Genomic DNA, 16,918 nt, shown 5'->3' with positions numbered 1-16,918 from the left:
TTGGTTTGCTGTTTACATTGGGAAAGATGAAATGAATGGACATAGTTTTACAACTTAAAAAAATGATGACAGTAAGCGGCTAGAATAGAGCTGATAAATAGTTGACAGCCATGTGTTTGGGGAAAGGATGTGCACTGAGTGATTCTGAGTTGAAAGTGGCTGTTGAAATGTAGTACTTGGAGGATTAAGAGTTAAGTGTTGTTTTCAAGTACTGATGGGAATGTTGAGCATATCTTTATCATGGAACTTTTATGACTTCGAGTGTTAGCCTGTAGAAAAAACCCCAAATACCCCTTTCTCCCCAGTTGTAGTAAACATTTCTGTTCGGTTGTGCTATTGAGGCAACCTTGTGATCATTTTAAATATTAAAAAAATATTTTCAGTGGTCGCTTTTATCTTCCCAACTCCCCAGAATTCTAATAGAAAGGCAGAAAGGTAAAACAACTTATCATTCTTACGGTGTAAATTTTGGGTCTTGTTTTTGACAGCATTTAAAATATTCAAGTGGAAAACTTTTTCATGTTTTCCTTTTTCTTTTACTTCTATTAAAGTCCCACAATTCATTTAATCTTGAAATTCACAAGTAGGAAAGGATTGCTCTAAACCCTTTTGTCCGAAGTGTAGTATTCAATAGAGGTGTGCTCAAAGACAAAATGCTTTTATGAAAAGTTAGCAGTATGTTTCATTTTCCTGTGACTTAGCCAGAAATTAACTTTTCTAGCCTGCATGCTTGTTTTTGAAATTTGAATTAGATTGAGAGACTATGGACTCTGGGAAACAAACTGAGGGCTTCAGAGGGGAGGGAGGTGGGGGATTGGGATAGGCCGGTGATGGGTATTAAGGAGGGCACATATTGCATGGAGCACTGGGTGTTATACACAAACAATGAATCATGGAACACTACATCAAAAACTAAGGATGTGCTGTGTGGTCACTAACAACATAATAAAAAATTTAAAAAAAATAGCTATTTCTAGTAAATAAATTTTTTAAAAAGCTTGTTAGGGTTTTAAAAAGAAAAATGGTTCTTTAAGCCATTTTCAATTTTTCTCTTTACTGCAGTGAGGAGAAAGGAGGCTCTATAGGGTAGAAAGTATGATTCAGAGAAGACTTAATTGATTCAAGCTAGAAGCAATTTTCATTACAAATGTTTTTGTCTGGTCAATAATATAAATAGTTAATTGTGTAGCTATGCCATTTAAAAATGGCCTGAAAATGAACGTTACTATTGTTCTTTTACATCTTTTGACTGACTTTGCCCTATCAGATGTGTCCCTTGGTCCTGCTGGGATTATTCCCGTAAGAGTAATACATCGTCTGTGTTTTTTAAAAAATGTTTCATCTGCTTTGAGAATTAATGTATGTCATATGTAAGACATGTTCAATGTTTGTTAAATTATAGGATATAGTCATTAATTTATTCCTTAGATATTCTTGAGAGCCTACTGTGTGCCTGATACTTTTCTAGGTCTGGGGACAAAGTAGTAAAACTGGACCAAAAACATAGCTAAAAGACCTGGAATCATAGCATAGTTTTACTACTTAATTGTTGTTCACTGTGGTATGGTACATCTTTTAGTTCTCAGGTTTCTGTTCTTTTAAATGGGAATAAAAACATTACCTATTTCATAAGTTGCTGTGATGACGAAAACAGCACAGTAACTGGGGCAGAGTGTGTGCTCAGTAAATATTTATTGTATTATTATTATATTAGCTGTTCTGGAGCTATACTGCATTCCTCAACAAAATGAGGGGGAAGAGCAGGCAGGAAGGGTGGTAAGATGTCTCTTTTTTCAGCATTGTGGTACACGGTATTACTTGGTCTCTAAAGTAGCACTGCTTGTGCCCTAAATCACTTATGGAAAAGTTCCTTCAACCTTTATTTACAGTATTCTCTCTCCATAAGCCTTGCTCATGGGCAGGGCCAAGCTGAGGAAACAAATGTCAGGTAGACAGCTCTTCCTGTCTTTCTCTTCTAGCCTTTCCTACCTCCCCCTGCCTATCATCACCAAAGAAACTTCTTTTTGGCAGATTTTTATCCCATTTATGTGAATTTACTCATAGAACTAATTGCCTCAGTACAGCTCAGAATCAGCCAGCCACCATGCTTTAAAGTGAAGAATAAGTAAACAAAGAAGTAGCTAAGGAGTTTGGAATTTATCCCACAGGTTGTAGGTGTCATTAAAGAAATCTGAGTTGGTACTAACATGGTCAGAATTGTGGTTTGGGAGGATAATATGTATATAAGATTGATTGGAGGGCAGAAAACTGAAAGAATGTAATAGTCACTTTTATCTTGAAATACCTTAGTACCAAAACTCAACTGTGGCAGTAGAAGCAAAAGATTATTAATATACTAAAGTGGACTCAATCATGAATAAGAGGCTTCCCTATGAGAAGCATGTGGGAGCCGAGTTCCACTAGAGGGATTTTCAGTGCCTCCATCCCTCTGCCTTCTCTACTACGTGTAGTTGAATTTGAATAAGTAAATGCACATGTGATGCGACCCCACAACTTTCCTTTTTATGTCTTATACTTACTGTTGCCTTTTGTCTTTACTTATTCGAATATCTGTGGAAATCCTATATAATCCCATCTAGCCCAGATGCTTTCTCTCTCATAAAGCTTTTCTATTCATTCCTGTTAGTGATGTGTTTTTTTCTAATCTGTGGTGAAACCATGTATTTCTTTCATCATATTTATTTAGATTAGTTGTGTTTGTCTTCAAAGGCAAGGACAATTATGTTTGAGTCCATATAGCCCATCTCTAGTTTCTATATAATAAGAATATATATAATTTTTAGGTATAATAATTTTTACATAATACTCTTATCTAATATAACAATAAATATATAAAATATATACATACATATATAATACATATTTGTAATGTAAATACTTGCAAAAGTGTGCCTTTTTTTTTTTCTTTTAAATTTTCATTTGGTTGGAGGATCCATTACCTTACCTCAGGTTTCTGAGGCATCTTCTGGGTTAGTGGGAGGGGAGGGGAGTGAAACAGCCACTCCACTTTGCCATTTTGTGTAGATTATGGAGTCCCTTGCGGTGCTTTGAAATTCCAGATGTTTATATAACCTCTGCAGAAGAAGACCTTTTCTCAAGTGGTACTTACTGTTAGTTTAAAAATAAGATGAGGGCTTTATATGAACATTTTATATCTTAATAAAGTACTTCTTAAATTCACTCACTAAATTAGCAGTCTCTCTGATCAGGGTTCTTTTTGTCTTGTCATTGGTGCAATGATGGACGATAATTACATGCATCAACATAAGTAAAATAGAGAATTTTTCAATGTAAAATAAGAATTTAGATGTAGAGAAATTGTGGAAGTTTCATAAAGGTAGGCTATTGTGCTTCTCCCTTTTTAAAAGTTGGTAAAAGCTAAAAGCAGAGCTGTTTATATGTTCTTGATTGGATTAATTGGTTTAAAGAAATATATTTCAACTTTATATTTTGCTTTTTTTACAGGATCCTCATGCAGAGGAATTTGAAGATAAAGAGTGGACATTTGTCATAGAAAATGTAAGCTAATGGCAAATTTCATCACCTTTCACATTGTTGACTATATACATTGTTAAAGTACACTAGCATTTTGGTGGTAGGAGAAATGTTACCTATGATAATTAGTGATTTGTAGCTTTTAGAATTTTTTAAATGAAATGATAGCCAATAGCAGTATTATTTTTAAGAAGTACTTTTGTTGCAACTATAAAGGTAAAAATACTCTACTGAATTATGTGTATACTTGTGTTCAGTTTGAGGCTTGAGGGAAAGACTATGTCTTACCCATCTTTTTATCTGTTTAGCATCTAGCATGGTGCTTCTCACATAACTTATTTAAACATTTGTTGAACAAAATCATGAATGACCTTTGACATCTTTAAAAATAAAGTACATGCTTTAACTCTTTGGGTTGAGGGATTCTCGACTGGTGCTTTAATAATCATCTTCAGTTGGGTCACCTAGGTGGCTCAGTCAGGTAAGCATCTGCCTTTGGCTCAGGTCTTTATCCCAGGGTCCTGAGATTGAGCCCTGCACCAGGCTCTCTGCTCAGTGGGGAGCCTGCTTCTCCCTCCCCCTCAGCCTGGCACCCAAGCTCGTGCTTGCTTTCTCTCAAATAAATACATAAAATCTTAAATAATCATCTTCAGTTAATTTAAATATTGTGGAATCCCAAGTGATTAACAGGCATATCATAGGTGTTGAGTAGATATTTTCAAATGGGGTTTAGGGAAGATAGGCAATGAGAATATAGTGAGTAGATTCAGTGAATATTAGTTTTTTACCATTGTCATCATCATGATCACCATTAAAATTCTAAAATATATTTATACCAAATTTATAACATGCTTTGCTTGTAGCATATTCTTCCTTCCAGAGTCAGTATATCACCTGACTTGGTTGTATATCTCAGTGACTTTGTTGTATATCTTAGTGATGGAAGGAATACTACACTTTTTCCAGCAGTAGCTGGGCCATTTTTAGCCCAGGGGAGCTGGGAAGTTTGGGAAGATCAGGTCCAAACATGGTAGGGGGAGTTCTGATGGCTGGATAGCAAGCCAGTGTAACTGTGTTAAATGTTCACACATGTTAACAATTCTGGACTTTCTTAGGATAGATTTGAACATTATGAGTGGAGTAGTCATTGAAGTTTTAAAAACAAATGAACTTAGACTTCTTGAAATTGATTACAGCTTGAGAAAAGCTAGCTTTCATTCTCATATAAGGGCTTCTCCACAATGGATGGTCTTTCAATTTTTAATACTCATGACTCAGTGATACATTTGAAGTCTCTTTGTTAACTTGATGTGTTAAAGAGTTAGCCAATTAAATTTGGGTTGTAGTTGATGGTAAAAACTACCTTTAAATTTGTCTAGAAAGGTATTCTTATTACACAACGAAGATGGACACATACCAGTTCCAAGTCTCTGAAGAGTGGTATTATAAACTAACTCACCGAAAGGTGCATATAAGCCTCTTCTTTATAGCGCATAAACAGAATGCATTAAACGAATACTGTGAGGTGTGAGAAAGTTTAAAAATAATCTTGGGACGCTGTATAAACCTTTTCCTAGGTTACAGCTCCCCTCAGTGGTAAATGATGAAATTGATTCTTGTCTGGAGAAACAGTTCTTTCCCTGTAGCAATAATATGGTACAATGTTGTATTCTGCTCTACATTTTAAAAGTGTAATGGGCAGCCCCATTACAATTTCGAAGGACTAAAATCTGGGCTTTGTTTCTGAATGGAATATTAATGGACCTTTCTTTTCCTTGCACTTTGTGTTATAACCCCACAGCCAATAAAAAAAAAGTTTAGTTTTTGTTTAATATATACCAATAAAACAGAGAATTCTCCAGAATAGATTACTATAACAGATTTATTGGGCACTTATTGTATACTGGATACTGTGTAGAATGCTTTATACACATTATCTCATTTACTCATTACAATAACACTGTCTGATATTAATAACCTTATTCTAATGAATAAAGAAAGTGAGATTTAGAGAGGCTAAGTAACTTGCTCAAGTTATATTGCTATGAAATTAGGATTTTATCTAGTCTTGTCATTCTCCGTGGCCTGTGCCCTTTACTCCTATGCAGTAACTACCTCCCTTAGTGATAAAGGTGGAAAGAAATAATTTGAAATTGTAGGGTCATACAGAAGTTTTAATCAGGTTTCCGTAGTGATAGACCTATGAGGTACATATGTATTAGTAGTAAAGGTAGTCTTTAATTATTGTACGTATTCAGTCTGAAAGTTATTGACTGCTTCTAACATTACTAAATGGAATTCCAGGATTTATCAGTCCCCAGAATTCTGAATATCTTTTCTCAAAACAGCTTTCTTGCTACTTTATATAAATTGAGGTATGCTGTCTTCATTTTATTGGTTCTTTTGTTTCTAGTCATAGAAAAGATTTTCCAGTTGTTTCTGAGTTTTCTTCTTTGGATCAGAAAGCTACTTCTAACATAGGTTGAAACTTTAGAGGTGATTTTACTACTGCTAGCTTTGTGACCTTGGACAAGTTATTTAATCTTTTATAGCCTCAGTGTACTTAAGTATAAAATGATGGTATTAATGTCTACTCTGTAGGTTATTGAAAATTAGAAATAATGTATAAAAGCATCTAGTTCAGTAAGGGGTAGCTATTTTTATATAATGTTCTTTGTAGAGGACATGGAAAAATGTAAAGGAAAGGAAGCTAGATTTCCAAACTTACTGTTGTAGGATTTTAGTTTTTTCACTCCTTTATACCATTTATGCCTCTCAGCAGTTCTAGACTTTATTTATCTCAAGAAATGACAAGGCAACTTATAAATATCTCATTTGGGTTAAACTTAAACGTATTTTTATCTTTTGAAAGTTTCTAGCTTTTAATTTAAGACATCTTCCCCTTATAAATTTAATCCAAGATTAAGGACCAGTTTGTTTTCTGAAATTAATCTGGTGCTGGTAATTCATTAATATCTACCCCTGGAGCAGACGGTCTATGTTTGTGTTTATCTTTCCACAATATGAATATATGAATATACTTCAAAAACAAATATAAATGAGTTTTAAATTATCCTTTATTTTGGATTATTTACAGTCCATTTCCATATTATTAGTACAGACCATCAAGAGCAAATATCACAAAGCAACATGTTTCTTTTTTTATTTACCATAATATAATGATGTTTGTTCACCCAGGCAGTTGACATTGTGGGTTTTATTTTAATGTGAAGCCATAATAGTTATATTTAGGAAACAATTTTATTTTCTTTCCTGGTGCTTTGTTATCCAATGAAAATCAGAACCAGCATATTTGTAAATTATACCTATAAGTCTTAGTTTTGAAAATTAAAAATTTTTATTCTTTAGATTCTTTTGGTTTTTAAGTGAGTCCAAAAATATGTATTGATGAAAAACACCAACCCAGGTTGAATTCATTCATTCATTCATTCATTTTGCAAACATTTAATGTGAATTTTCTATATGCCTAGAATTTTGTTAATATTGACGCTACAAAGTCAATTAAGACATGCAGAATTTCACTGATTCTGAGATGCATATTTTCCCCCCACATTTTAACTTATCTGAAATTGGATCATCTTAAATTTTTGGTGTCCCACAATTATAATTGGTAGTGTTTTTTTCTTTCTTAGTGCTATATAAAATGATAGTGCATCCTTTAAAAACCAATAGAGACTTATATTTGATGGTGTGAAGTATCCTGTCTTCCTGAAATTTATAAACTATTAGGGGTGTTGTATAATTTTAAAAAATGCAAGAAAAAAAGATACCTTTAGGAGGTGTAAAGGAGGGCAGCACCAGGGGAGAGTTCCTGGAGGAAGTGGCTACAGAGCTTAGNNNAAAAAAAAAAAAAAAAGAGGGGTGCCTGGGTGGCTCAGTTGGTTAGGTGTCTGCCTCTTGATTTTGTTTTAGGTCGTGATCTCAGGGTTGTGGAATCGAGCCCCATGTCAGGCTCCATGCACAGCATGGAGCCTGCTTAAGATTCTCTCTGTTCCATTCTCTCTTCCACTCCGCCCCAAAAAGAATTAAAAAAAAAAAAGGATTTATGTAAAAAGGCATTCCAAGCAGAGAAAAGAAGGATCAGGTAAAGGCAAGAGAGACAGTGGTGAGTTTGGAGTAGTATCTGTTCTTGATCAGATAATTGAGAGGAAGAACAAAAAAACCCCCCAAAACCAAACCAACTGAAACAAAGCATGAACTACCCACCAAAGATCAACAGACCTCTATTTTTTTAAACCACTAATCCAGTGAATTTAATATTAGGCATGCGATTACTTGAGGTGCTTTGTCCTACTTAGAGGAGATGAAGAGGGTATCTTAATGTGTTTTCTTGGTGCTACCTGTCCAGTCTTTCCCACTTTCTACCTGTGACCAATGAGATGGGCAGTTTGGCCATCATAGTGTCTTTTTTTATTGCCATTTATGTTATATTACCTCCAGAAGCCATTTAAATGGATTGGGATATTAATTATGTTAATTCCAAGGCAGTACTATAAATCCTCCTCTGTTTTGTTTCTTTTATTGGATTATATTGAACAAGATCGTTTGCGCAACCAAACTCACCTGACAAGAATACCATTATACCAAGAACAGAGATGATATAATAGCTCAAACAATACAAGGTAAACAGTATAAAATCACAAAGTTTCTGACCTTATTAAATTTAAGTTTGAATCCTCCTTCGAAATCAAGTCAGTCTCTTGATCTTGCAAAGTTGTAGTCTGATAAATTACCTCTGCTTTTTCTTTCAAAGGAAAAAATATGTATTAATGCTTCTTTCCTCTAAATATTTTTCTTTTGTGTCATCTCAGCCAAGGGATCTCATTCCAATGTCTGGGTAACGACTGGCTATTTTTATAGGAACTGTAGCTTGCAGCTTCTTCCATTTAAACTGGTATAGCTTCTTCAGTAACTCCAAACTGGGATTATCTTTTCAGCTCCAAGGAACTCATGAATACTAAAGTTCCAAAGGGTGAATAGTACATAGAAGAATACTACAACCCACATACCACAAAAACAAGAATCCTTTCCTACCCCATGTAACCCATACGACAATTTATAATTTAAGTATCAATCAGAGATGGCCTAGCTTTTTTAGGGTAGGACATTTGCCATAGTATAGTCCTACTTATTACCCACAGAAATGTGACCCAACTAATTTTCTTGAACCTGATTAGTTCCTGTTGACCTTACTTCTATGTGGAAGTGACACCGAGAGGGTGGAAAGGAGGTTCAAACTTCCACTAGGAACAACTCCACTTTTTGTTCCTCTGTTAACCAATAACTAGAGAGTGGTTTAGTCAGTAATGCCTATATATGTTTATTTGTTAGTATTGTATACTGTATTATATACTATATATACCCAACTTTTAAAAATCTCAACTTACATTTTTAAAATTATTTCAAATGTACACAAAAGTAGCAGGAATAATATGATGAATCTCTATGTACCTACTTCTCAGCCTCAGGAATCGTATTTTGCCAAACTTACTTCATCAGTCCTTCCACTTTTCTTTTTTTTACCAGATATTTTAAAGAAAATCTCAGATATTGTATCATTTCTGATGTAAATAATGAAGGCCACTTTTGAATACCATTGGTTTAGAAACTTGCTAAAAGATACTGGTGTGTCAGAAAAGATGATCTACCTACAAATGAAAAAAAAATTTTTTTTTTGGTAAACTTCCTTTTAGATGATTTTTCTTATCTGGTAGGCCTATGGTTCAAAAATTGTTTTGTCCTTGGGGCGCCTGCGTGGCTCAGTCGTGGCTCAGTCGTTAAGCGTCTGCGTTTGGCTCAGGGCATGATCCCAGGGTCCTGGGATCGAGCCCCACATCAGGCTTCCTCTCTCGCTGGCTGTCTCTCTCTCTGTCAAATAAATAAATAAAATCTTTAAAAAAAAATTGTTTTGTCCTTGAAAAGTGGTATTATTTGTATTTGTTTCCACATAAAAAATATATAACAATATTAGAAGCAACAGACCTTCCCCTCCAAACCCCTCAGATTTGAACTCTTGCATTTGGAATAGGAAACTCACAGTTCAGACAGGCTTTACCTGGTCTTCTAATTAACCTGTCAACTTGCTGTTGTATATGATTATGTGAATAGTGCCTGGCTGGCTCTGTAAATTAGATAGGGTATTCTAGATATGGCTAGTAGTTAAATGAAGTTTTGTCAGCTAGTTCACTCTCAGTTTGGTCAAATTTCAGAGAAAGTCCATATATATACACACATTTTTTTCCTGCTTTGCTTTTTTTTCTTTTAAGGCTACATATTTAATGTGTTCTAGTTCAGACATCTTTCCGATTATGCTTCTGGAGAAAAATTCCACATCCTTTATTCTCAAGTGACCCTTTGGCTTTAAAGATAATAGTGGAGAATGTTTGTTTCACTTAAAAGAGAAGTATGCCCAAGAATAATTATATGTGCGTAGAGCCTGTCAGAATCCTCAAAAATCCTAAGATTCTTTTTTTTTTTTTTTAAGATTTTATTTATTTATTTGACAGAGAGAGAGACAGGCAGCGTGAGAGGGAACACAAGCAGGGGGAGTGGGAGAGGAAGAAGCAGGCTCCCAGCAGAGGAGCCTGATGTGGGGCTCGATCCCAGAACGCCAGGACCATGCCCTGAGCCGAAGGCAGACGCTTAACGACTGAGCCACCCAGGCGCCCCAAAATCCTAAGATTCTTGTGTATCTCTATTGGTTTAAATACTTACTTAGTTTTCCATTTTCATCTTGCTTAATGTCTGTAATTTTTTGTCAATTATCTGTCAATTTTATTAGGGCATATTAATTAGAAGAAAGCAAGTTTTTTTATCTTCAGATTCTACATCCTAAAATTCTTGACACAAGAAGGGACCACACATGGATTAAAATCTAAAGTCAACTATACTGTATTTATCTATGTGTAATGCAAGACGTCCTAAGTTAAAATTGTAAATAAACTACTGCATGTTAAAAAATTTATTTCATATTGTAGTTTACTTTGTGAAATGTCTTAGCTAACAAACTTAAGGAAGAGTTTCATTTTATAGCAATGAAGCACTGTTTTTATACTAGTACAACAATATGCTGTTGGGTAGTCTTTTTGGTTGGATTTTCTGATTTTTATTTATTATGTGGAGATTCATCTTTACTGATGTTAATCATGCCTTACAGATCAAGCAAGCAGAGCAATAAAATAAAATTTTATTAAAGTCTTAATACTTACAGTTGCTTATTTATTTACCAACTTGATTAAATGGATACTGTGTGGCAGATATTTGCTAGTTATTGAGAATGTAATAGTGAAAAAGAAATGGCCCCTATGACTCTAGATATCCTACAGTCTAGGTGGAGATGAACAGGCAACCACTAAGATAGGAGTAAGTGTAGGGCATTACATGTGCACATATAGAGCTTATCTAACCCCAGTCTTGGTGGGTTAGAGGGAGCTCTTCAATGAAAGTGATTTGTTAGTTGGAACCTAAAAGATAAAGTTTTTACAAATCTTTATCTGTAACCTCAAAATCCAAAATCTCTACTATCTAAAGACTTCTAAAAATGTGTATTTAAAAAAAAAATTTGGTTCGAATTCATTTGGTGACAAAAGCTGTCCTCACCTGAGGTGAAGCTATTTGTAATATTTATGACACTTACTGTGCACGGTTATTCATTTTGCTGTAGAAATATATAATTGACTGTGAGTGTTGCTTCAGACCTCCTTGGGAGTGTTGCTGTAATTTAGGCACTGTAATACAGGCATAGGCACTGTATTGCCTAAAATCCAAATAAGAGATTTCGGATAAAAGATTAAGTACTTCTGATAGCTGCAGGGAATTTAGAGAGTGTTTCAGGTGGTTGGATTAGCATGAGCAGAGGCAAGAGAGATTGTGGCTCCTTTGTGAAACAGCATATTGTTCAGTAGATTACTTTCTAGAATATTTAATTTTAAAAACATTGGTTAGGAGCTGATGGCTAGGTCAGTTGGTAGAACCTGAGAATCTTGATCTTGGGGTAGTGAGTTCAAGCTCCACATTAGGCGTAGAGATTACTTTAAAAAGTATTCGTTGATTTTTCTAGGGTTATAGTTATTTATAACCATTTAGTTAAGTTTTATGGTAATGAGGGAGTTAAAGAATTGACTATATAGTTGCTGTGAACCTACAGATTTACATGGTTCACATGGTGGGTAATAGTGGTAAAGGAAAGAAGTGTTGATGTTGTTAGTTTTTTTTTTTTTTTAAAGATTTTATTTATTTATTCGACAGAGATAGAGACAGCCAGCGAGAGAGGGAACACAAGCAGGGGAGTGGGAGAGGAAGAAGCAGGCTCATAGCGGAAGAGCCTGATATGGGGCTCGATCCCATAACGCCGGGATCACGCCCTGAGCCGAAGGCAGGCGCTTAACCGCTGTGCCACCCAGGCGCCCCGATGTTGTTAGTTTTAAATTAGCATTCACTGCTCTGAAATCATCCTTGTCATTTTTTTAACAATGCAGATAGTTGGGCCCCAACTTGGACCTACCGAATTGGAATTCTGATGCAAAAGGGGAGATTGCTTTGAGCATATTAGGGTCACCAAATTATTTTTTTTTTCCAAATTAAGGATTTGGAAAATGGGGGTAGGTGAGTGTATAAAACAGTACTTTATACACTATGAAATGTATTTCATTATGAAAATAATTTTATGCCCTCATACTTAACATCAGTTAAAAAGACGATACCTTACTGGAATTTATTACAGTTTTACTTTCTGAAATTACTTAGTCATGTAAATGTGGTGTATTAACTTCAAGATCTTGCTTCACCTGAGGGGTGCCTCAGTGGCTCAGTCAGTTAAGCATCTGCCTTCAGCTCAGGTCATGATCCCAGGGTCCTGGGATGGAGCCCGGAGTGGGGCTCCCTGCTCAGCGAGGAGTCTGCTTCTTCCACTCCCTCTGCCCTTTCATGTGGTCTCATGTTCTCTCTCTCAAATAAGTGAATAAAATCTTCAGTCTATTTTCAAATAAATACTTCTTTTGATCCTTGAGAAATCTCTCTAAAGTAGACATTATTATAATTTCTTTGAGTCCATGAGGTGAAGTGACTAGCTCAAGAACACATAGAAAACAACTTAACTTGGTCTCAAGCTTAAGTCTTTAGACTCTGAAGCCCCATGCGTTTTACCCTGCGTTTATTCACTCTTAAATCATCAAACATTTATTGTCCTAGGCACAGGGTATAGAGTCTGGCTGCACTAATTAATTACTATGGGGGATACATAGGAACATCTCTACTCAGATACTAAAATCTGGCTTGAGAGGTAAACACACGAAACAAGAAAAAATGAGATGTACTATGCTAAATGCGTAATGATGGCTGAAAAGTACAACAGAGGTTAGAGTTAGATGAGTTAATAGGGACTGAAATTATCGAGAACGTTTTAAGAGCTGCTTGTCAAACATGGCTGTGTTTATCCTAAGAGGTAGTGGCAATTTCTGTCTTTCTGCATTGTAAATTCTCTTCTCTAACATGCACTTCAAGGTATTTTTATAATGAAATCTCCAAAGAATTATTTCAGAAAAAGGCAAGAGTCATATAAATTTTAAAGATGAAATGTAAGTTCAAAGAAATGTTATGTTTTGATTGCGCTGCTTCTAGTCCTGGGATCCCTAGTCTCGGGTCCTCAGGGGATATGCATCCTACTTCTTTACTCATAAGGGTAATTGAAAGGAGAAGTGGAGAAGCATTGGATAGTGGGAAAAGGAAGGCTTTGGGTACAGTTAGGCCTGGACTTGAATCATACTTGCTAGCTGTAAATTTGGACTTTATACATATTTATCCTTTCAGAACCTGTTATCTCATCTATGAAACAGATATTTTAGAAAATGGTAGCTTGGACTAGAGATTTTAAAAGCATAAAAAGCATGTAGCACAGTGCTTGAAAAAATAGTAAGGATTCAATACATGCTAACAATAAGTGGCAGAGAGAGTTTACAAAGGAGAGGAAAATAATAAACTTGGAAGGGAAATTTGAGGGAATACGGAAATTACTTCGTTAAGTGATTAGGTGTACAAAGGATCAGGACATGGAAACTCTTGAATACTAGATTGGAATTGAATATGCTTGACCGAAGACCGTTTCTAAGCACAATGTTTCAGAAAGGATGCATATTAAAGTATGGGGTCACTTACCCAACCATTTAGATCTGTGAAATCGTCCTTCCCTCTTTAAGCGGGCAGTAGCCTGCACTGGTAACAGATACCACAGCCAGCTTGCTATCACAAGCAAGCAAGGGCTCAACCTTGAATTTTGGAATCCTTAGAGCTATCTCTTGCATCGATGAACTTCAGAGGATTGAGATCTTTTTAATATCTTTAATAGGTAAAAGTTTGTAAATGAAGGTGCCCCTTCTTTTAAAATCAGATTTTGAATGAAATCTTTACCCAAAACATTTTAAGGGACATTGGGTATTTTTTACAATTTTTGAAGAACAGGTGACTGACATGTTACAAGCACGAAAACCCCTTCTCATGTGGATAACCCATTCTGTTACTTTGTAACTTCAGGAAGTAGTCACCCTCTTATCTTACTTTTTAAAAATCTTCTATGCTTTTTGCAGACAACAAAGCGAAGGCACTAGCATATACCCAAGTAACATTTTGAGTTGTATTTAAAAGTTTAAATTTGTTAGAGGTTTAAGTTAATGTATATACATTTCATCAAACGACTTTAAAAATGAAAGGAAGTAGAGCAGTAGCATATTTGCATTGTAATAGGCATTTCTATTTAAAGTTGATAATAGAACAGAAAGCATCTTAGTAGATAATTATTGTTGCTCCCAACAACTGTATGTCCTTGGAGAGGATCACAACATGACTAAAAGGAGAGTTCTGGGAGTTAAGGAAGATACTAAAGCCTTGTGTATTTTAGTTTCTATAAGCTAAAAAATAGTCTAAACTTTAACTTTATGCTGAATGAATTCAATGGCGTATAATTTGTGTAGTTATTACCAAGTCATAGTAGTAAACTGCAGTCCGTCTTCTAAATCGCTAGAGCTATATAGTTTCTTCTTCTTGCTTCATCCTTCAGATGTCTTCCCTATAGATGAATGAAAAGGACAGCCACAGTTTCTTTCAGTTCTATTTTTCTGCCAGTTGGAAGGAGGAAGCTGACAAACAAGACAGCTATCAAAGCAAACCTCTAATACTACATTGGAGATATTTGAAACCAGCAATGTATTTGAGCAATTTTTTACATGTTTATTCATAGAAATTTAGCAGTTAAAAGACACTAGTGCATAGAAGACATTATGAATCTGCATGAGGCCTTTTCTCCCCCTGATGACAAACATTAGAAGAGATTTGGTAATTGCTTTACTCTAGACTTTTAACAGAAAAGTATTTAATATTTTTTTAGTTTACTACTTTCACTTGTCTCTCTCTGTGTTCTCTCAGGAATATGTAAATAAAACTTTCTTAGTCTTATAATGGAATGGATTTTTGGCATTCTAGTTTTCTGCCACACCAACTACCTTGAAAGACCGGTTAATACGTTGGAGATTTCCTACATAATTCTTTGCTCAAAGACAACCATGAAGTGAATTATAAAAACAAACACAAACTCTTAAAAAATTTTAAGTTAAATTGAGGTGCCTGTCTAACTCAGTTTGGTAGAGCATGGGACTCTTGATCTAGGGGTTGTGGATTTGAGCCCCACGTTGGGTGTACAGATTACTTAAAAAAAAAAGAATCTTAAAAAAAGTTAAGTTTAATTATTTCTTTGTATAGAATTGGAACCTTGCCTTGTGTAATTAGATATAGTTGCATTTGTACTTGATAGAAAAGCAAATGGAATTGCTAACATTATAAGAGGTGTGTAAGTGTTTAGAAAAACAAAATTATATGTGCACCTCCGATCCATATGAACCTTAGAGTACAAAACTGTCTTGGTACTTTAATACCTTTAAGCTCTCCAGAAAATAAGGAAGAGTTTCACAACTCTCTGTGGATGATATATTATCCTACCAATTTTTTTTCTATTTTAATGCCAGACTTCTTTTTAAAATTTTATTTTTTGATTCTTTTTTGTATGACATACTCCTTAATTTTTCTATATCATTAAACTAATGAGGCATTTTTGCCTTGCATGTCTTTGTGCTCTAACATAAATTGGGTATAATAGTTGATTTTTATTAGATTGTGACTACTAGACACTGATGAAGTACAGTGTCTTGTAATAACAATCTTTAAAAAATTTTTTTTTAATTTTTAAGTTTTTTATTATTTTTTCAATTTTTATTTTTACTTAGTTTTTTAAAAAATTTATTTATTTGATGGAGAGAGAGTGAGAGAGCACAAGCAGGGAGAGCAACTGGCTCCCCACTGAGCAGGGAGTGGGATCAGGGCTCCATCCCAGGACCCTGATCTCATGACCTGAGCTGAAGGCAGACGCTTAACCGACTAAGCCACCCAGGTGCCCGTTAATTTTTTTTTTTGTTTTAAGATTTTATTTATTTATTTGTCAGAGAGAAAGAGAACACAAGCGGCAGGGAGCGGCAGGCTAGGGAGAAGCAGGCTCCTTGTCCAGCAAAGAGCCTGATATGGGACTCCATCCCAGGACCCTGGGATCATGACCTGAGCTGAGGGCAGGTGCTTAACCAACTGAGCCACCCAGGCATCCCTTGTAATAATAGTATTATGCTCAATGACATGATAAAACAGTGTTCTGATAAATATGGTACTTTAGTTTAAAATAATTCAATGCTTGAAGAATATTTTTTGCCTTAAGATAGATTTGTTTTTAGATTTCTCAGTGCGGCGGCGGCGGCGGCGGCGGCTCGGGGGCCGCCAGAGAACAAAAGCCTGGAAATACCGGCTCAGAGAGTGCCCATCCCCACCCTCCCTCGCAGGGGACACGGAGACTCTACCCAAACAGGGTTGCCTGAGTATTGGCGCGGCAGGCCCCTCCCCCAGAACACAGAAGGCAGGCTGAAAAATCAAGAAGCCCACAACCCGGGCGCCTGGGTGGCGCAGTCATTGAGCGCCTGCCTTCGGCTTAGGGCGTGATCCCGGCGTTCCGGAAAGGAGTCCCTCATCGGGCTCCTCCGCTGGGAGCCTGCTTCTTCCTCTCCCACTCCCCTGCTTCTGTTCCCTCTCTCGCTGGTTGGCTGCCACATAAATAAATAAATAAAATCTTTAAAGAAGAAGCCCACATCCCTAAGATCCCTATAAAACAAGGGGCACGGCCTGGGACCCAGTCAATAATTTGGGCTCTGGACAACCCCGCAACCTCTCCTCATCAGAATGACAAGAAGGAGAAGCCCCCCCCACCCCAGCAAAGAAAAGACAGTGAGTCTGTGGCCTCTGCCACAGAAATAATGGATATGGATATAAACAAATTATCAGAAATGGAATTCAGAGT

General features: G+C 35.9%; 1 protein-coding gene across 5 annotated transcripts in view; it reads left to right on the top strand.

Moving 5' to 3' along the window:
• Positions 1-16,918, top strand: part of EHBP1 (EH domain binding protein 1) — a 327,617-nt gene that overhangs the window by 65,907 nt on the left and 244,792 nt on the right. For all 5 annotated transcript variants that reach the window (XM_040623431.1, XM_040623432.1, XM_040623430.1 and 2 more), the window contains exon 5: positions 3,487-3,540. In XM_040623431.1, the coding sequence (XP_040479365.1) occupies positions 3,487-3,540 (54 nt within the window). The remainder of the gene's footprint in view (positions 1-3,486; positions 3,541-16,918) is intronic.

Source organism: Ursus maritimus, unplaced genomic scaffold, assembly GCF_017311325.1.
Source record: "Ursus maritimus isolate PB19 unplaced genomic scaffold, ASM1731132v1 scaffold_6, whole genome shotgun sequence".
In the NCBI taxonomy this organism is placed as follows: domain Eukaryota; kingdom Metazoa; phylum Chordata; class Mammalia; order Carnivora; family Ursidae; genus Ursus; species Ursus maritimus.
This window is presented reverse-complemented; position numbering and strand designations above follow the sequence as displayed.